The sequence below is a fragment of the Denticeps clupeoides genome, chromosome 3, assembly GCF_900700375.1.
Source record: "Denticeps clupeoides chromosome 3, fDenClu1.1, whole genome shotgun sequence".
In the NCBI taxonomy this organism is placed as follows: Eukaryota; Metazoa; Chordata; class Actinopteri; order Clupeiformes; family Denticipitidae; genus Denticeps; species Denticeps clupeoides.
The window spans coordinates 5,224,156-5,245,783 of NC_041709.1; the positions used below are offsets into that span (position 1 = coordinate 5,224,156).

At 47.2% G+C, this 21,628-nt stretch overlaps 1 protein-coding gene across 3 annotated transcripts in view; it reads right to left on the minus strand.

The window, feature by feature from the left end:
- LOC114786155 (mediator of RNA polymerase II transcription subunit 13-like) overlaps window positions 1–17,518 on the minus strand; it is a 69,252-nt gene extending 51,734 nt beyond the window's left edge. For 2 of the 3 annotated variants that reach the window (XM_028973020.1, XM_028973018.1), the window contains exons 1-2: window positions 16,120–17,517; window positions 4,124–4,361 (exon numbers count right to left, since the gene is read on the minus strand). In XM_028973020.1, the coding sequence (XP_028828853.1) occupies window positions 4,124–4,361; window positions 16,120–16,191 (310 nt within the window). In that variant the 5' untranslated portion in view covers window positions 16,192–17,517. Of the gene's footprint in view, window positions 1–4,123; window positions 4,362–16,119 lie in introns of all 3 variants that reach the window. The other variant, XM_028973019.1, reaches the window with a different exon arrangement.
- Window positions 17,519–21,628: the final 4,110 nt, after the last annotated feature.

A 21,628-nucleotide genomic window follows, 5' to 3' on the forward strand; every position in this document is an offset into this window, starting at 1 on the left:
TGACAAAATATCACTAATGTTTTTATGAAAGAAAGGGCGGGGCCTGTATACATGATTGACAGCTCTCACACACCCTCTTTTAAATGTTTGACTTGGTTAAATTTTTTATTTTTATTTTTTTGCAAAAGGAACTTTCACACGAAGAGGCAACAAACAGAAGACTTTTGGTCAACAGTGATTGATGTATGCCTCCATAATTATTTTTTTTTTTTTATGATTTTAATCAATCATTTATGTACATAATTAGCACCGTCATTATTTTGGTGTTGTGGATTTTGACCATTTCTTTAAAAAACATTAATCAAAAACAAAATTATTTCATTTACGTTTGAAAAGTTCCCATTTAATGAATAATTATTTAGATATTCTGTCCTGTTAAAAAAACACACACATTTCCGAAAGGCTGAGCCACACAGTCATAGGTTCGAATGGGAATAAGTACCACCACGCCCCCTGAACAAGACACTTAACCTGCTAACACTTAGCTGCTCCAGGGTATCGACCCACTAATTAGTGAATGGAAGTTGATCTGAATTAATGAACGAACGCGGCAGAAGAATTTCCCGTTGCTTTTTTTTTTTTTTTTTGCGTCACCCCCTGGCAAAAAAAATATAAGGCGCTTCACGGCGAGTCCTCGGCGTATAAACCAGGCCTTGGTAAACAGACACAGAGGTCTCCCGGCCCCATTACGACGTGGCCGACCCTTTGTCCCCCGCTCCATTCAGGTCCCTCAACCTTTGACTCGCCTGTGCCAGCGAGAGGCAGCTGCACACGGCAAGGGAGCGCAGGACGTGGAGAGAAAAGAAAGAGAGTTGCGGTGCCGAGCGGAGTAGAAGGGGGGAAAATTGGCAGGGGGTTGAAGAGGGGCTCCCGCTGTCAGAGACCCGTGCTCCTCCTGCTGAGTACTGGTTCAGAAGACGGATAAAAGTCTGTCAGTCCTCACACACACACACACACACACACACACACACCACACACAGCCGTGTTCACAAACTCAAAGGGGAGAAGAGACAGAGCTTGGGCTAATCATCACCAAAAGAACTATTCTTTCCTTTATCCAGCATCTCTGTCTTCCTTCCACTTTATCTCACACACACACACACACACACACACACAGGCACGTATACACTTGCGAGTGTGCACACTCAGCTTGAGAGATTCTGCGCTTTGTTGTCACATTTTGCGGTTCCAATGAATCCTGCATGTATTATGCAATCAGCCACCGCTCTCTCAAGCATTTTCATCTCTCTCTCTCTTTTTTTTTTTTTTTTCCCTCCTGCCACTGACAAACAATCGATAAATCTGGTGGAGGCAGGGAGAGCCAGGAAGCCCTGAGAGATTACTGGCCTAACCCCCGGCTCTGTTTTCAATTCATTAAATGCATCGGATAGATGCTGTTATTTTATGTAATCCCTGGGTCGGGAGCAGTCCGAGCCTCTGGCCAGTGGCACTGATCTCTCTCTCTCTCTCTCTCTCTCTCTCTCACACTCCTCCCCTCTTCCCTCATAATGACTGAATCATTCTAGAAAAGCTTATTGCACTTCACACGTACATAGAAAATGCTTTCATGAGCTCCACCTCACATTTCACTAATGTCGTCCACCTCCCACACACACACACACACACACACACACACACACACACACACGAATAAGGCACCTTCTGTACTTTGTGTACACATCATGGGCATTATTTTACTAGGGTTCTAAAGACATATGACAAGTCACAGCATTTATGTATTTAGGATGTGCAAAAATAAACAGTGGAAAAACAAGAAAAGACTGCGTGCCAGTTACCCTTATTATCAAGGAACTAACTGCCCAGCCAGCCCTTGCAGTTTGAGTGACATTATTTCTAAGAAGATGAACATTAATTTATTCATTTATCATTTTCAGACAAACGACACAACAGACAGACAACAAACCAATGGCACAAGCGGTGCAGGCAGCGGTCACTATGTTATAACACTTACTCTGCAAGATTTGGAAAAGGTAAAAAGGGGTGTCATTCAGCATAAAATGTACATGTCTGTGGGTCATTTGTCATTCATCAAGATGAACATTAATGATGCTCATGTAAGTTTAAAAGGGGAGGAGCCTTTTGGGATGTTTGAGAGCAGAAATTAAAAGTCTCATCTGTAGATTACACTACTGCTACGAGTGAAGCATGCGACATGTTCACTTATGAGAGCTAAGGCTTTCCCGGCATTTACATACATAGATAAAACGAGACGTAGCTAAAATTTTTAATGACTCTAATGAATTTGGAGGGGCTTGATGATTGACAGCTCTCACATGACTTCCCCATTCTGAATGATTTAAGACATGTGCAAACATTATTAAACATCCTTTTTCTTCCTTTTTATCTGTTTATTTACAGACATCCTGAGGGCGTCCTTGACCTTACAGTAGTGAACAGTACGAAAAAACTGCCTTGCAGACAGATTTTCTGCCCTTTTGTTCATGCATTCTGATGGCTAAACTAGGGAATGTGAAAATTACAATTGAAATATTTATGTTTTTTTTTTTTTTTTATTGTCTACCTATTGTTGTAGGCAGAGCAAACCGTTTATAAGACAACTGCCCAAAACCTTTCTCACTTATCTACTCTCACTCCCAGGTCCAGAAAAAAAAAAAAAAAAAAAAAAAAAAAAAAACACACCCGCACTCCGGCGCTCAGCTCCATCACTCGCTGCATCTTCTCCATTGTGTGTACATATGTGTGAGCAACCAGATAATGCAAATGCTGCTATAAATAGCATAGATAGTGCTGACAGCGGCACTCTCTCAGGTGAGATATCTCTGGGTAATGCACATGCACGCACACACACACACACACACACACACACACACACACACACACACACACAGTCCACTGCCAGGCAAAATCAGTTCTGAATGTTGGCTCACTCCAGAGAGAGATGCTCTTACAGAATCCTGGCACGGCAACATAAAAGCCCTCAGAGTCCCCGACGCACTTTAGATTGCAGTCACTTACACGCTATCAGCTGTTATGCAAATACTACATAACAAGTGCAATGTTCACCATATTTATTGTCAACCTGTACATGCTGCATTTAAATTCAGTCCCACATGTGAAAAGTGTGACAAATAAAATCCCACAAGTGATTGGCTGTGGTAACAAAGACAAGTTAATGCAGGGGTATTACTGTACTTGGATGCTATATAGATTTATCTACTATCATATTCTCAAACTGTACATAGACCAATCAGCCACAATATAAAAAATCTTACTTTGTAGGTCTAAACCTTTGAGACCTCAGAAGGTGTCCTTCACCTTTCCTTCAAGATGTGAGGTGGGACCTTCATGGATCACACTTCTTTTTTTCCAGTATATCAGACAGATGCTTGAACATCTGGGAAATTTGGAGGCCAAGGCCAAGCCTTGAACTCCACGTTCCTAAAAATATTCCTGAACATTTGTTAATGCTTCTCCATGCGCCAGCAGCACATTATTGTACTGAAAGAGGCTAGGAGGAATACTGTTGCCATGACGTTGAGTGCAAGGCCTGCAACAATCTTAAATGGGTGGTAACAATAACATGCACATGAACGGTAGGACAAGGTGGGTTGGTGATTCCTTTTCATTAGCAATAGAAATAATCAGCAATGGCAATAATAATTTTATGCTTCAAAGCTGGTTCTTGTTCAAGCTTGTTCTTTCTAATAAGATATTTACAGTAGATTTCTAATGGAATTCAAATTATTTAACCCAAAAAAAAAGATTACCAGTCAGATAATGCTCTGCCAGATAATGCTCCGCCTCTCACGACACGTCCTCCCTCCCTTATTAGGAATATTAGGATCTGTGTCTGTGTGTCATGTCACTGGTTATATCCTAATCCTGTGCACTTTAGAGATGGGCAATTTGGGCAAATACTATTCACTGTACCTGTCAGTGTTTTTAATGTTGATGCTGATCAGGATGCATGTACGGGAATATTGGACATTTTACATATGGTCATGTGGAAACAGCTGAATGAGGTCTTAGGCAAAAAAAATTGAAATTCCGAGTCTCACCTTCACCTCAGACTCTTAAAAACCGGGCATATGGACAGTTGGGGTCATGCTGTCGGCTTGGGCCACAGGTTGAGAGAACCTACCTTCCAGCTCTTGATGGATGATGTCGGCGAGGTTGGGCTCGTCGCCCCACCAGAAAATCCACAGCTCCTTGGCGTCCGGCTTGACTTTGCGGCGCCAGACGCACAGCAGGTTGGCCTGCACGCAACGCGTATAGCTGCGCAGCACCGGGTCGTCGTGCGCTGGAGCTGAGATCACCGGGCCGTACTCCCCACCACCGCGGAAGTGGTAGCACCGCCATTTGATGCCAGTCAGCTCCGCCTGAGACCGAATGAAGAGAGAGAAGGAGGGTTAGGGCACCAAAGTAAGAGAAACTAAACTAAACTAATGCGACGTCATGAAATCAGAATGAGGCCGGCAGAAGTCTATTAATAGGGCGCTGTTCCCCTATCATCATGTGACCATCATTCCACCGGCTGGTGTCTTGGGGATTTTCTTATGTTTGCATACATACCGGGCCCTTGGGGACAAGGACTAAATTGTGCACACTGTTATACACAGGAGCGCACTTGTTTTGAACAATGTGTATAAAAGTCATTATGGAGGAAGCGTTTGGCCTCAGATTGGAATTATCATATTAACAACGTGCCATTATAAAGCACTTCAATCAGGATGGCTGTCACGAGCTGCCGCTATCTTATCCACATCTCGGATGTTTGCACTTTCGCACGCGCATTTTATGCCCCATTGGAAGCGCTTTATTACTGTCATTTACAGACGCAGATAAGCAGAACCTCCGAGACGCAACACTCACTCATTAAGATCCCGCTGATAATTTTAGATTATCCATTAAAGCCACGCTCGTAGGTCTTTTTTTTTTTTTTTCCCCATCACAGCCTGCTCAAAGAGTATGTTATCCAGATCTCATAATTCCGTTAATCATCTGATAATAATAATAATAATAATAAAAAAAAAAACACTGGAGGGCTTTTCTTGATTTGTTCTGTTGAATTGTAAGCTACCTACAATAAGCACTGCACAAACAGAGACAAAAAAAGTGAGTTTCTGACACGGCCAATCACAGTCCATCTGACATCTTCTCAATCTCATTTGATTGAACGAAGAGGACGTCTGCGTCTGTGGAGGACGCCGTGGCGAGAGAACGAGGCGCAGGCGGCAGCCTTGACAAGCAAGAGGGTGTCTCAGCAATCCACCGTCGCGCCATTGCAAACGGACGGGAGCGAGGCAGCAGAGTGACAGAATGAAGAGAAACAGACAGGGGACACTGAATCTTAGCCAATGTTGCTATTTGCATGAATTAAAGACGATGCAGCATTTTTCCGGGCACATAACGAATATAACGAACTTAAAAACGGTCTCATTCTATGACCTTATTACAAATGACAGAGAAGTGCAAGTGATTTTAATGATTCAGGAGGATGAGAGATTGGAAGTGCAGGAACAGATCCCTGGCTTGGTACGCGGCCCTGGCAAGCAGCCTCTGGCCAGCTACTAAACAGCACGGTTCCAGCATCCCCCGCACACTAACCTGGCTAACAACACCCTCCCGGACAGGGGGCACCTTGTGAGAGGGAGCAAAAGCAAAGATAGAGAGACAGAGAGATGAGAGACATGAGAGGCCACTGCATGGAGGACGAAGGAGGATTGTTCATATCGGGGTGTGCAGAACCAGAGCTGAGGACATAACCTGTTCCAGCTGCTCACAAAAATGCACATCATAATTACGACACACGCCTCCCCAATGACAGAGGCAGAGCAACTGGAGATCTAAACAGCTGCACGTCGATAAGCTGAGGCCGAAAAAAAAAGGCCCGAGGGACAAAGGAGGCGCCTATGTGAAACACTGTTTCGTGCAAACTGGCATAAAAGTGGCATCATCTCATTACTGACACACGGGGCACGGTTTGGTTTATGTTTAATGGTGCAACGCTGAGAGCGTTCATAACATGATGAGAACTAAACTTGGCAGAGGCATGTAAACATATAGTGGGTGAGACACTATGAACCAGAAGACCACAAAGTCACATGTTGAAACACCATTTACCACTGCTGCGTCCCTGAGAAAGACACTTAACCCCAAGTTGCTCCAGGGGGACTGTCCCTGTAGCTACTCTTTGTAAGTCGCACTGGATAAGGGCGTCTGCTAAATGCTATGAATCTAAATATACTGTAGAGTCATGTGTTTAATATTGTTTATCAGTCTTATCTACCACATTGCACCACTATTCTTTTATACATAATCACTGCTACCAATGTAATGTTGCATATAATGCATGTGCTAATAGTTCCCAATGTGCCTTGTCCTGTATCCCCACGGTCCATCTGTGATTGTTGGCCTTATCCCTTGCGTTAGCCTGCATTCTCCTGCAACTGTGGATTAAGATTTTTTTATGTAGTGCAAAAAAGAGCTTTAGTAGATTTATTAATATGTAAATACATATCATTATTAACACCTTTGTACAAATTGTAATACATACATGCTAAAATAGATATCCCTTTCACTTATTAATCATCGTCATATCATCTTTACCCACATAGGATGAGTAGTAATCAGAACATCGTCTTCAATATTATTAAATGCTTTTCTCCACGAGTAGAGAAACGTGCATAACAGTGATTGACATGAGAGCTAATAAATAATTTATTATTAATTAAAAAAGAAAGAAAATCATCTGCCAAGAAAAGTTGGCAGTTTACAGGCGCCTGGTAGCATCTCAGTACACACAGTGTAAATGGCCTTAATTAATGTAAAATTTAATTGGTTGTAGGTGCGTAAATGTTGAATAACTGCATCAATCTGCTATCAATGTGGCTCAGCCAATCAGATTTTAGAAGCATACATTTTCTAAAACATGCCATAGATCATAATCTCATGCTATCTAGAAAAACACGTCATTAGTAGGTGTGGGTAGTGAAATTATTTCCAATGTCCTGCATCGACAGGCTCGCCAGAAGTGGCGTAATCCAGTGCCAGTCGGTCTGACATTCAGACCACACTCCCCCACCCCTCCCCTCCCCTGTCGCCGCGGTGTTTGGAAACGACACGTCGCATCGGAGGGCCCGTTTAACAGGCTGCGGTGGCGGCGGCGGTGTCGAGAGTCATCCTCCAAATGAGAACACCAATGATGTGATAATGAGGTGTGCGCAGGTTGCTGCCGGCGAGCGAGGAGACGGGCTCCCTCTCACACACCCCTGCGGGGGGGACCCGAGGAGCGGCTAGCGTCTAGTGACGGCGCCGTGGTCATTAGCGAGCGGCTCAAAAAGAGGCCCGGGCCCTGAGAGAGGAGCACTTTGTGACTCAGGAGAAAGGAGCTTTAAGGTCTTCTGCACACATCTGCGGGATTCGCCCTCAGAACACCACCGCTCGCAGCGCCTCTCCTGTCACCGTTCACTTCGCTTTACTGCACCAACCTGACAAAAACCGCAATTTGGTGCTTCCTTAAAGGGCGCAAAAGCCAAAACTGCAGCAGTGTTGTTCAAACAGATTCCCTCTGTACAAGGACTCAGGCGGGTTCCCTCTGTACAAGGACTCAGGCGGCTACAGCGTTGGGCATAATGGAGTCGGGGCCGCCGTAGATGCACCGCGCATTAGGAAGTACTGACGTGGGGAGCGGAGCTGCTGACTGAGCCCTTTTGAGGAGGAGCGGTCGTGAGTCCGACCTGCAAACACTCCCTGATAAAGCACAATAAGCCTGAAATGAGGCGACGGAAGAGGAACACCCACCTGAATAGATCACAAGATTGCTGTACGGTTGCAAAAGCCCATGCTGACACACATACACTCTCTCTCTCTCTCTCTCTCTCTCACACACACACACACACACCAAGAATCTTCTTTATGACACAGGAAGCTGAGCCAGTATTCTTGCAAACAAGCTAAAGTCTATTTTTTCACATATATGCACACACGGGAGGAGGATATCTAGGAGCATCTCTTGAACCTCTAAAGAAGTGGATGAATCATCTGGCTTGCACTTCTGCAAAAAGGGTCTTTTCCCAGAACTGCCGACGAGCAGCCTAGCCCTGGTGCGCGACGCCCCGCGAGCAGCTCCCACCACAGCTTCTCCCAAATCTGGCCCGTCGAGTTCCACCACCTTCACCGTTCCTGCTTTCGGCCCTTTTTGTTTCGCACTTTCTTTCGGCTCCAGCACAGCCGCAGTCAAACACGAGTGGCACGCACTCCCCATTCATAAAACCTAACAGCTTCTCTCACAGCCAAAAACACAATCTCCAGGAGCCCATAAAAAGCCGCGTTGCGCTGTTTACAACCAACCACCAGACTGCAGCACCAAACAAACACAGCGACTTATCCCATTTCAGAGCCGCTTCTAATGAGTGCCAGCGTTCAGAAGCTCCACAAGAACACAGGTGCCTGGAATAAGCCATGAGAGGCAAACAGGAAGAGGAAGGAGCGTGATGTCACTGCATGGAGAGCGGACACTCCGGCAGCTATTTTCAGCCCCTGACCTACAATGTCCTGCAACACATCACACATTATCGCACATCGAGACCAGGCATAAACGTATAGACTCGTATTCTACAGTCACGCTTAACAGCTAGGTCACAATCTGATGGAATCTTCAGGTAACCACAGCTGCTCACGTTCTTTTATGGTAAATTTAACGCCTGGATAGCAACAGCCTTAGCACATGGTAGACTGGTTAATCCCACATTACTAAACACATCCAGTGTGCCACATCTCGTAAAAATATACCCCCAGCGTAGCAATTGACAGGAGAAGTGGTGGTAGTAGCCTAGTGGGTAACACACTCGCCTATGAACCAGAAGACCCAGGTTCAAATCCCGCTTACTACCATTGTGTCCCTGAGCAAGACACTTAACCCTAAATTGCTCCAGGGGGACTGTCCCTGTAACTACTGATTGTTAGTCGCTCTGGATAAGGGCGTCTGATAAATGCCGTAAATGTAAATGTAAATGTAAATGTAAGTGTCCTTTCACACTGGCAATTTTGGGCTGTGCTTACAGTATAGAATGGTATAGAATGAAGTATAGTGTACATTTAACAGTTAATACTATACTGTGAACGGGTGTTGTGACCATAATGACACTGATATAGCTTCTGTGATGAAAATATACATGTTTGATTAGAGGTCATGTCAATGGAGATTTCCACTAGATACTGTGACATCAGGGATTTTAGAATGCCTCTAATATCTCAGGTGAGCCCAACATGCAATCTGCTATGAAAGTGGCCTGGTGGATTACCTACTCACTACTATTGTGTCCCTGAGCAACTGTGACACTGAGCTGAGATAACCGTTCGTTAAAATATAATCTCATCTTGATAAAAGCATCTTCTGACAGAATGGAATGTGAGCCTAGTGATGTATATCTGTGTGCTCTAGCACCTTGGGGCTTTCTCGCCGCACACAGAAATAAAACACCGACAGAGATTCAGACACAGTTGTACTGTAAACGTGACCTTAACACCGTTTCCCAGTAGTCAAAAGACGCACGGCCTCCGATTAATATTTCAAAGTGCCCGAGTGCCTGCTGCATGTGCACAGCAATGTGGCGATTGAGCCCATTACCCCATGAGTAGCCCTGTCCGACCTCAGCGGTAATCCAGAGCGTGAGCCACCAACAGTGACACAACACGCGAGTCCGGGTGGCCGTCACCCCCTGCCCAAGAGAGCCGGAGCCGTGACTGACTTTTCCGACGATTGGCCTCAGTGGCTCCAGAGAAATTAAAACTGGCTTACACGAGCTTCTCCCTTCCTCAATTAACCCATTGAAATGAGATTAACCCAAATTATAGCCATCGTTGCCCCCCCCCCCCCATGCGTGTTCCCCATTCGGTGTATATGTTACTACTGACGCTCTGATAAATGGCAAACACGGGCCACTGTCACCGAAACGGGAGAGAGCGAGTGAGAAGGGAGGGGTTGAAAAATAACACAAAAGCCTCAAACAGGTGCGGCAAGATTCCCCCCTTCCCCCACGGCTCCAAACAGGTGCTTTTATTTGGCCCTCCGCCGGGCACCTTTACAAGGCACCTTTAACAAAAGCAAGGGGGCATCATTTGATGCTGCTCTGTTGCACGGCTCCGGCCCCCGGGAGGCGAGTGAGGCAAGCGACCTAATTAGAGCAGCAAGCGTCCCCGGGGCTGAGTGACGGATGGGCCTGCCAATCAGGCCGAGGCGTTCCCTCGCTCACGCCCGCTCACTCGTCCGCAGCCCCTCCTGAATCCTCACGTGACGGGGCACGCCGCGTGGTGGGAGGTTTCGAACCGGAGCGGAGCCCCACGTGTCGCAAACAGCGGCGGCGACCGGAAGCCTTTCCGGAGGCGAGCGCGGCAAGGACAAAATGGGCCGGTGGGCGACTTAGCAAGCAAGGAAGCACCTAAAAACACTGACCCGGGATTAGCATGCATTATTGATGGCCAAATAAATAAACCAAGCCCTCCTTTACCAGCTCGTCCCCCGTGCAACTTAATTAACTCTGACAGTCACGGGAAAGAAGAGAAGGGAAGAAGAGGGGGAGAACAAGGTGCACAGAGTGGAAGTAAAAACAGTTGCTAGGCAACATACAACATCTGTGCAACTTATTCAATTTTCAAGATTCTGTCTCCAGGGTTACAGCAGAAAGATAACATTTCGAGCAGTTTAGGGGTCCTTTCTATTGACTGCAAATTAGAGAGTGAAGTCAGTCGCTCTGCGAGTCTCCCTCCCCCCTTCTCCCGGTCGCGCGCTCCAGAGTTCCACCTCCCTTTGCGCGCTCTCCCAACACCTGGTTCTCATTTGTGCACTCAATTTGAAAAACATTACCATCTCATGACTAACACATAAGAAACCGCCCACAGAATCGGACTCCGAAACCCGGAGCAGTTTGGGAGATTTATCCCACAGAAGCCCTGGTCGGCTCAGCCATGATGGCTTTTTAAGATGTGCACAAACATTATTCTAGAGCCACTACTTGTGCAAGCGGTGGACGCGGCACACGGAGAATAAGGAGCCGGTGTCAGTAGTATCGGCTGTTATCGCGCTCAGAACCATTGCCCTGTTCCTCTTAAGCGGTATTGCGGGATGCGGACCCCCGAGGGCGAGGGCGGGACCTCGGAACCCGCCCTCGCGAGATCGGTGCCGCAGCTAGTCAGCACTGTACGGCAGCTCACACCTGAGCCGTGTGGGAACAGGAGCCAAGAGCGGCACTCCAGCCAAGCTCTCAGCAGGGATCCTCTGACCCGCCGCTGGCAAAGCCCAACACCTATAATCTGCTGTTTGCTTACAGAGATGGGGCATCGGCGAATCACATATGGACAGACTGTCTGCCGCCGTGACCCTCGCCACTGTCCCCCGCATAGCGGAGCGCGACCTTAATAAAGTCTTCACATTCCTTCAAGCCTGCTATCCCTTTTTTTTTTTTTTTTTTTTCAGATCTGGCAAGTCGACTCGCGAACATCTGGGTACAGCTTCCCCCAGGCTCCCTGTGTGCCGGGCCGGTTTGGTATTGTAAACAATATCGGCATCAACACTTCCCCGCGACTTCCCAGGGAGTGTCATCGGCATCGCATCTTCACTTCCCTCTCGCATTCCGCGTCGATTCCTCCAGACAAAATTCCAATAAATCACTCGAGCAAAATGAAGCCATATGTCACAACCGATCCAATCAGCATTGTGAGCATTCTGATGTGCGTCAAACCCTCTGGACGTATTTTTAGCGGCACACTTGCCACCACAATCTTTTTTTTTTTAACGTTAACTGATTTCACTGTCAAATTTCATTGATATCATAGCAAACGAGTAGCTAATTAGCTCTCCATTTTCTAGCTACAGCTAACTAGCAAGGTTTGCTAACTGTTGTTGATATTCTTCTACCAGATATAGTGTTGTTAAAAAAAGCCCCCACTTAAGAAAGATAAAATAAATTATTACTTTTTATCACTACTAGGCGCCTCCTTTATCTTTATACTGAAGAAAAAAATGCCACCTGTTATTTCATGGCCTCTGGGTACTTCCAGGCAGTTGCGCAATTTCATTGTCAAATTGCATTGATATCATAGCAAACGAGTAGCTATTAGCTCTCCATTTCCTAGCTACAGCTAACTAGCAAGGTTTGCTAACTGTTGTTGATATTCTTCTACCAGATATAGTGTTGTTAAAAAAAGCCCCCACTTAAGAAAGATAAAATAAATTATTACTTTTTATCACTACTAGGCGCCTCCTTTATCTTTATACTGAAGAAAAAAATGCCACCTGTTATTTCATGGCCTCTGGGTACTTCCAGGCAGTTGCACAATTTCATTGTCAAATTGCATTGATATCATAGCAAACGAGTAGCTAATTAGCTCTCCATTTCCTAGCTACAGCTAACTAGCAAGGTTGCTAACTGTTGTTGATATTCTTCTACCCGATATAGTGTTGTTAAAAGAAAAAGGCCCTATTTAAGAAAGAAAAAGAAATTATGACTTTTTTTTTCTTATCACTTCTAGGCGCCTCCTTAATCTTTATACTGAAAAGAAAAAGAAAAAGAAAAAACGCCACCTGTTATTTCATGGCCTCTGGGTAGTTCCAGGCAGTTGCACAATGGCTATTCCCCTTCCTACCTGAGCAAGGTTCATGAAAACAATTCGTCGTCCTTGTAGTCTTTAGAGTGATTGCTCTGAATGAAATTACTGTTGTGCCGTACCCTCTCAAAATAATCCTGGCCTATTACCTCCCGAACACGTGGTTTCGTGAGAGCTCTGCAGCAATTGTTATAGGCACTTTTATATAAAAAGAAAGCCTGTTGTGGCTAACCGGCCCTCAGAGGAGCATAAATGTATTTATGTGATATTACTTGACTGAATGAACAAGTCGGTAAGCTGAGAAAGGCAATCTTGACTCACCGGGTGTCACCTTTCCCTCTCACCATACCGGTAGCTGCCAGCCTGCCAACTTCTGCCAGTTCTTCTCCCCCACCCCACCTCATGCCACCCCGCATGGGAGCGGGTGCCTGGGGGCTAAGAATAGCACACAGCTGGCATGGCGAGTCTCACATATTTCACACTCGAACCACCGCGCTCCCAAAACACACAGCCCCGGCTTCTCTCCTTGCCGGCGGGCCCGGGTCGCCGCCTGACCGTACCTCGCCGCAGTGGCACGGAGGAGCCCCGCTGCCGGGGCGAGGGACGCGGTTTTACCGAGTTCATAACAGAGGCCGACAAGGCTGATTAACAGGTCGATCTGTGCTGACGTAATCTATTAGCGTTGGCTGGCGTGGCAGAACATCCGCATGGATGACGTGGGAAGCTCATAGCTGGAAGCGGGAAAAGTTGAAAAGGGATTGTTTTTGCCATTGGGAAACACAGCAGAGCACAGCACACGGTGACACAAAGAAATGTGTCCTCTGCTTTTAACCCATCGGCCTTGGTGAGCGGTGGGCAGCCATGACAGGCGCCCGGGGAGCCTCAGTGGCACCTTTTTTGATTCCGCAACCATTCGGTTAAGAGCCCGTTTCCTTCCCCACTAGGCCACCACTGCCCAGAATCCATAACGCCAGGAGTTGACCAGTTGGCTTATGGCTTATGGTCTACAGCAGGACAGACAGAGGTGGAGATGCAAGGAGTTCTGGGGAAATTCCACATTGCCCAACACTTGAGCGGGAGGGTGGAAGGGGTCTGCCGCCCCACCTCTTGACTACGGCCGTGGCCTCGCTTCCCTAGGACAGTAAACTAGCTGCCTCACCTGTGCAGCAGGTCACTAACCTGCATACACCCTTTTTTTAAGGCAGTTCAGAAGCAGTTCATGACCAGGCACTCGCCGGGCTGAAGAGGTGTGAAACGTTCCGGAAAAAAAAAAAAAAACACTCCTTATGCTGGGCAAGTGTATTGTTAGCAGCCGGGATCATGCCATACCCGCTGAAATTGACCTTTGTCTGACCCTCGCACACATGAGTTGGACAATGCGGGCTGACCCGGTCGAACACTAAAAATAAATAAATAAATAAATAACTAGATCGGTGCGGTTATGACACCGGCAGGACCCCGGCTTAAAAAAAAAAAAAAAAAAAAACACTGCCCAACAAAGCCCAGTCTCCATTACGCTCCGCACTCGCTACCGGAATACCGTTCGGATAATGAGCCTCTCAGCTGATCACATTGTACTTCCACTTGATGACACTTAATTAGCGGCGTTTCGGCTGAAGCGGCCCTTTCTGGGGGAGCAGGAGAGGGCTCCATTAACTTCGTCAAGGAAAAAGGGGAATAAAAATCAACACGTGTTTGTTCCGCGATCCGGTACAGAAGTAGTGGCCGGGCCACGCAGGGACGAGCCCGCTGCGCTTGTACTCGGGAAGTGCGCGTCGTCACACATGATACTTTCCAAAAATGAAAACAGATCCCCCCCCCCCGACACTCTCTCCGCTCGTTCGCCCTCTGTTGTGTGTGTGTGTTGTTGTTGTTTTTTCCATTTTTCAGAACTATTTTTAACTTCACGTTTGAACCACATTTCTTTCTTTGCAGCCCCCAACTTCCTGACCGAGCTCTTTACTTCAATCCATATGTCAACCGCCCCGCTGCATTCCTTTCCTTTTGGGGTTTCCGGTGACATTTTTTGATGAGCAAATAATGTTCAAGATGATCAAATATTGAACCGCCAAACTAAACTGAAGAAAACACACCGAAGTACTCGGCCTGACAATCCCAGCGTGCGCCGAGGAAGAGGTTTGACCTCGGCAACATCTAGTCCCGCACCTCCGACACAGACTGCTCACACGGAAGGCGTTACGTTTTATCGCGCATACTCTTATCTCTCGCCACGTGCCCCAAAGTGAGCAACAATGCTTCCTGCACCTTCCTGTGTGGCACATCAGCCTGCATTTCATAAAAAGGTCATGTGCACGCGCGCAAGTGTCGGAGCGCAGAGTGAACTGTGGCGGGTCTGACGTGTGCCCGCCACGGGACCGAGCCGAGCGTCAACTCCAGCCTCCAGCCACTAGCTCCGTTCCCGCTGCTGCAAGTGGGCCGCGGTATTTTACGGGAGTGGCAACGATGCACGGGCGCAACACAACGGCATTTACTTTAATCTCCGGTCCCACTGACCTGCTGTAGCACGACAAGGCACCACGAACGTCACGCTCACCCACCGCTTGTAACCCGAAAGGTCAAACGAGCCAAAAAGCCTAAAAGCGAACTTGCGGTTTCTCTCGAACGCACGCCCTGCGCGTCTCCAGATCTGGGAAGTGGGAATTCTGCTCCCGCGAGAGCTGGAGGCGGAGGAGTGACAGGCCCATTCGTGATTCCGCCCACCGAACCGCTTTACTTTTTCCGAACCACCGTTGGCCAAGTGTAAAGTGATGAATAAAATGTTTATGGATTACGCTCATTTCAATATTTTGTCCATTTGTCCCTACAGACTTAGAAGCTCCCCAGCTCACTGTGTCAATAGTACTATATCTGTATCCCTGTAGATACACGCAGCATATTCTAAATATTATATGAGCATATTATAGACTAGTTTAGGGTGGTAGTAGCCTAGTGGGTAACACACTCGCCTATGAACCAGAAGACCCGGGTTCGAATCCCACTTACTACCATTGTGTCCCTGAGCAAGACACTTAACCCTAAGTTGCTCCAGGGAGACTGTCCCCTGTAAATACTGATTGTAAGTCGCTCTGGATAAGGGCATGCTGTAAATGTAAATGTAAAATGTAAGTTTACCCCGGGATTGTGGTAATGTGTGGTGACGGGTGACAGATCACGGCCCTGGTTTTTTTCTTGTCACACTGAAAAGTTACAGCGTGAACTTAGACGGTTCCACGGAGAGGGCCGGCCGGCGTTGCAGAACATTCAGACCCCCCCCGTGGCAAATGTTCGCTGAAACGTGACGACCAGTGGCCTAGAAATATTGAGCAGAGGTCTTGGAAATGGCAGCGCCGGCCTGAGTAAAGTGACTCTCGGCGCCAACGAGCGGCCCATTCTCTCACCTTTGTACCGCAGGGCTCAGCGCTACGCTGCCACCCCACCTCTCTCTCTCTCTCTCTCTCTCCCTCCCTCCCTCTCTCTCCCTCTCTCTCTCTGCGCGTGTGTTGAAATGTGGACACGATCGGGTCACCGTACCAGAGAGAAGATGTTGGAGTGGCAGTCTTCAAGGCTCGCCCCGTTAGCCACCCAGTTCGCCGCTGTAGTCATAATCGTCCGCCGATTGGGTCGTCAGTGCGGGGCATGTCGAAATCCTTGATCGGTATCAGAACCGAGCAGGGGGGGGGGCAAATGGGTCGCCTCGCGTGGGGGGGGGCGTATAATATATATATGTATATATTATGTATATAATTTATATATTACAAGAAGAGACACGTGATAGTAGAATAAGAGGGGAATGGATTTGGGGAGGAGGAGGAGGAGGGTTGAAATGAAAGAGGGGAGGGAGGAGGGAGGAAAGGGGAGGGGGGGTAAATAAAATGATTCCACGCGTCGAACTAATAGTTTGTTTTGTAAATCCAAGTGCGTCCGCAGATGAGAGAAACCAGCCGATCCAGGCCAGGCGCCCCGAACCTCGTCATTGTCGCCCGTGCTTTTAATCCCAGTGGCGGGGAATTGCGACCCGTGTCCATGCCAGTCCCCCCGTCGTCGGCGGTTCGGCGATTAAATAACAGCGTAATCCACGCGGAGTGGGAATTTTCCCGGGTAGAAAATCCATGAAAATGAGTGAAGGCGGGGTGATGCAGTCGGAGTTTTTTTTTTTTTTTTTTTTTTAAATGATATATATATGATATTATATATATATCTGTGTTTTGTGGAGATCCGAGAACTTCTCCGAAACGACCCTGTCGCCGGCTGTCACGTTAATTCCGAGCTGTCCTGAACAATAAGAGTGCGCGAGAGTCTGCGACAGAACGTCCCCGCGGCCAAACAACAAAAATCCCCCGAAAACGATGATCACTCCTCGTATGAATATGAATGTTGTAATATTCCCATTGCGCGCGACCGGTGCGCGCGTGCACCAGCAGTTGCGATAGTTGCGCGCTTCCTTTCTTTCCTTCTTTCGTTCCTCCTTTCTTTCTTTCTTTCTTTCTTCCTTCTTCTTCCAGAATTGCTATTTATAGGTTCGCTTTCTTACCGCCGCCGTCCGCGGCGTCTCTGTACAACAGGCAACAGCGAGCAGGAATGTGTTCAATCCTTCCCTTCCTTCCTTCCTTCCTCCCTCCACTTCACAAAAAATGCATATTTTATAAAAATAAAAAATAAAATAAACTGAGGACGAAAGAAGCGTGCTGTCGACCCGCCGGCGGAGCGAGAAAAGTAGCCGTCAGTCCGCCACAAAAATCCTCCCTTCCTTTCTGTTTGATTTCATTACGGAACGTCCTCTCCCAGACACCAGGCGTGCGGCTTTAAGGCTCGCTGCGAGTCGGAATGGCAGCGAATGATGTTTAACCACACACACACACACACACACACACACACACACCAAAAGAAAAGAACACAGACACACTCACACACACAAAAAGAAAAGGAAGGAGAGGGAGGCGATGACAGCCAGTCCAGAAATGGAGGCGATCCGCCGGCGCTATGATTAACAAATAAACGCAGGCGGGGAGAGAGAGAGGGAGAGAGAGAGAGAGAGAGAGAGAGAACGTGGTTTTATTTCCTGCATTTACACCCGCGACGGAACGATTCGAGAAAGAAGAGAAGCGCGGAGAAGGAGGAAGGGGGGGGGGGGGCAGGAAGGCGTCGCTAAACGCGCCACGGACTCCCTTTTTCGGCCGTTGTTTATGTCTCGCCGCCTTCGCGGTAACGTTCGCGAGCGAGCGAGCGTGCGTGCGTGCGTGCGTGCGTGCGTGCGACGCCGCCACCGGGCGCCCAGCGCGCACCGCGCCGTAATGGCGGCCGGCGGGCTGCGAGGGAGACTCGCGTTCCCGTTCCCCCACGTGACCAGAGCAGGAGGATCACGGCGGCGCTCCGGCGTCCTGCGACGCTAGAGGCGCCCGACGCGCTCGCCGGGCGACTTGTAACACCCGCGATTAATAACAAAGGCCCGTACCGACCTGCTCGCCACGCCACGCCACGCCACGCCACGCCACGCCACGCAAACAACTCTGCTAATGATGTAAAGTAATTCGGGGGGAAAGGGGCGTGGCTTCGGGAGACCCAAACCTCCATTTTCATGTTTTCTTGTGGATATAAAGGTACTAAAGATGCCTCATGATGGGATGGGATGGTGAAATAGTTGGCTACCATGCAGCAAGAAAGTGTTTGACATCAAAACATTATTGTCAGATATCATAAACGCGATAAGAAAAAAAAAAAATCTTTTTAGTTTGTTGTGAAACTTGCACCTTGCAAACATGTCAGGATGAAAAGATTCCCAGAAATGCTAGACCCACTCACCTAGTGTGCATGCCTTTGGACGGCAGGTGGAAACCGGAGAACCCAGAGGAAACCCGTGCCAACGTGGGGAGATTAAAAGGCCGAGCAGCCCCACTGTGTTCTATTTACTCTTATTTCTGGATTTGTCTCTCGTGGCTTCAGACATTGATCCCTAAATACAGAACATGACCTCAGGCTAATCCCAACCCCGCGGTAAGGACGGGGTCACAAACCACAAATGCTTCTTCGGTGTTTCAGTGCCTGTAAGCACCAGAGATGGCATGCAGTGGTTCTCCAAGGTCTGCAAGATCCTGAGGCTCTCCAAATTTGTGCTGATTTGGCAGTATCAGTATTCGGTCTTGGTGTTCCCATTTATGCATTCTTTTTTTTTTATTTCTCACAATAAAGGCTGAAATTTCAGTGGGGCAACAAATGCGGGTTTTGGTTTTTTTTTCCTACATAAATACTGTATATTTGTACAGAGAGACAGCATGTTGGCACCTTGCTGCCTCAAAGGACTAGTTACAAAAAGATGAACTCTTTATCCAACCAGTGCTGAGAAAATTCCCGTGGCGTGGCGACACCGAAAGGACCTGAACTGGTATCCGACAAATATTCCAAAGACACATTCAGAAAAAGAAATAACTGGCTCTGTAATGGGCCGCATGGTGGCGCGGTGGTCTCACACCTCACACTGGGACATTGAATCCCGCTTCAGACCTGCATGCTCTCCTCATGTTGCCGCATGTTTCCTCTAGGTCCTCCGGTTTCCTCCCATCCAAAGGCATGTACGCCTCAGTTGATTGGTGATTCTCAACTGGCCGTAGGTCTGAGCGTGTAAGTGAATAATGTGTGTGTGCGTGCCCTGTGGTGGGCAGGCCTGGCCCGGTGGCCAGTGTTTAACATTTATTATTTCAGATAATGATGCAGTAACCATGGTTAATGGTAACTGAGTCCACTGACTAGTGAGTTACACATAGACTCACAGTAAAAAATGTCATGAAAATGTCATCTCCAGCTGGTTTTATGTGTTTTTTTACGTGTCAGGAAGAAGACGATATGATGTCAGAATAGTAAGAGCTTAGCCCAGCAGTTATTGATCCCTCAGCTCAAGGAACACAGCCGAATTCATGTGTCGCATAATTTCCCCCCCTCCTCTCCTTGTTCAATATCACCTCCAGGCTTCTAAAGGACTCTCCATAGTAGCGGCACACCTTTGTAGTGTAAAGACCCTAAGCTCGCGCGTTGGAGAACCATCCACTTTAAGAAATCTATTGAATATAATGCAAAACCCGAGCAACGCTCCATCAGAGTCAGAACCAAGAAGAGAGACGCTGTGCTGAAGCAGCGGGTTCTAATGCACGTCTAGACCCTCAGCCCTTCAAGGTGCCGGCGTGCTTCTTGTTTTGATCTAATGAAACTAGAGGGTGGGAAATTGCTAATTGTTTCCAGGAACAGCCTAAAAGGAGTTCAAAGAGCTGTTCCACTGCTTGAAAGGAAGAACCTCTGCATTATTTGATCTTGTTGGACCTTACTGCCTTTAAAGAATATTGTATTGGGGGGGTCAAACATGTATTATTTAACATGTTAACATTTATTCATTAATTTATTTGAGTAAATCTGCTTATTCTTAACTGCAGAACGAAGACAAAACCACAGATGCATTTCTTCTAAACACTATAGGCCAGCGAGTTTAATTCCAATTGGAATGTTATTGGAGGGGAACCACTCCTGAAACACCTAAATGGCATTTCCTGAAGAACTGGCTGTCTGAGGGAAGAATAGACGGTGTGCATTATAATGAACAGAGGCTGACACCGTCCCATCCATCATTCCACCCAGGAAAATTACAGTGGTCCGGAGAGCGTGAGAGCCACTCCGAGCTACTTCCCCAGACACTCGCCTGGCTGTAGTATCTGTGCTTTCGGCAAGCTGTCGTCACCCGGCCGTTTCTGAGCATAAACAAGAAACTGTCATGCATTTTGGCACCGTGCAGCACTTGGAAACAATTTGCATATTTAAGACAAAGTTCCTTTTGGTTCATTTTTTCCCCATTTAAAAAAAGAGAGGATTTAAAATTCATAGGAACCCGGTGTGGTTCCTAAATGTATGATGAGGGCCTTTGTCTCCTGTTGTTTATAGCCAAGTTGCTAATTAATGCCATGCATATGTGTGTGTGTTTTTGAAAGGAATGCACAGACGTTGCCAAGGTCCTCTCAATCTGCATGGTCTGCTGTGCCCAATATAATTCCCCCTGATCTGGCATTATTTCCAGCATATGGCGCTTATTTAATTTTATGTACTTTTCACATTCCTCCTCAGCACATCGAATCTTTGTCTCCGGGCCATGGAAGCACGTTTTAATCACGCTGAGTGAAATTACTCACTTAACGCTTTAGATACATTTGTTTTTGGCCGGGTATGCACCGCGCGGATTACGGTCTACCACTCAGCCCCATCAGTTTGGCCCGTGCCAAGAACCATATCTCAGAAGGCTCTCGCCTCTCACACGGGGCTCCGACTGCGCTGCCGGCATTCGGCTCTGTGATCGGCAGATCTTTTGTAGCTCTAGAAGCCCATTCACTCCCGCCATTGTACACAATTGCAACATTCTATGCATGCTGGGCCATGATTGCCTGCGTAATGAAGTGCTGGCTGTTTTCATTGTTGCGTATTTATTTAAGCATTGAATTGCTCCACAATTCTGCAGCGTTCATGATAGGATGGCTTACACATATTTTTTTTTTCTTTACTGTTTGCACCAAATGGATGGATAATAATATAATATTAGACCCTCTGGAATGAAGTGAGTACATATTGGCAGATGCAGGAGGCCAGCACAAAATCATTGACTGAACCTCTTCATCCGTCTGAGAATGTAACATCCATTAAGCATTGATTTTGCACTATGTGCTGTTGTTATCTGACTTCTTCTGAGAACTTGTGCTGCTCGCTTTTTATCGCCACTGAAATTTACAGCCCAGTGAAACATGATGCTTCCTGGGCATTTCCTTCCTTTATGTGTTTTCACATCCGTGAAAAAAATTGAATTTTTCTTATTCTCATGTCAGTCCATGGTGAGTCTCCGCTATTCTCCACTACATAGTTTTTACATCAACAACCTGTTGCTGACAGCAGTAAATGACCCTGTTTAGATGAAGCTATATAATTACTGCCTTCAGAATGACCTCTCTCCTGCCCCCTGACCAAGAGCCAAATTGTCGGTGTCTTTGAATGAAACATCCATTCCACATCCCTCAAA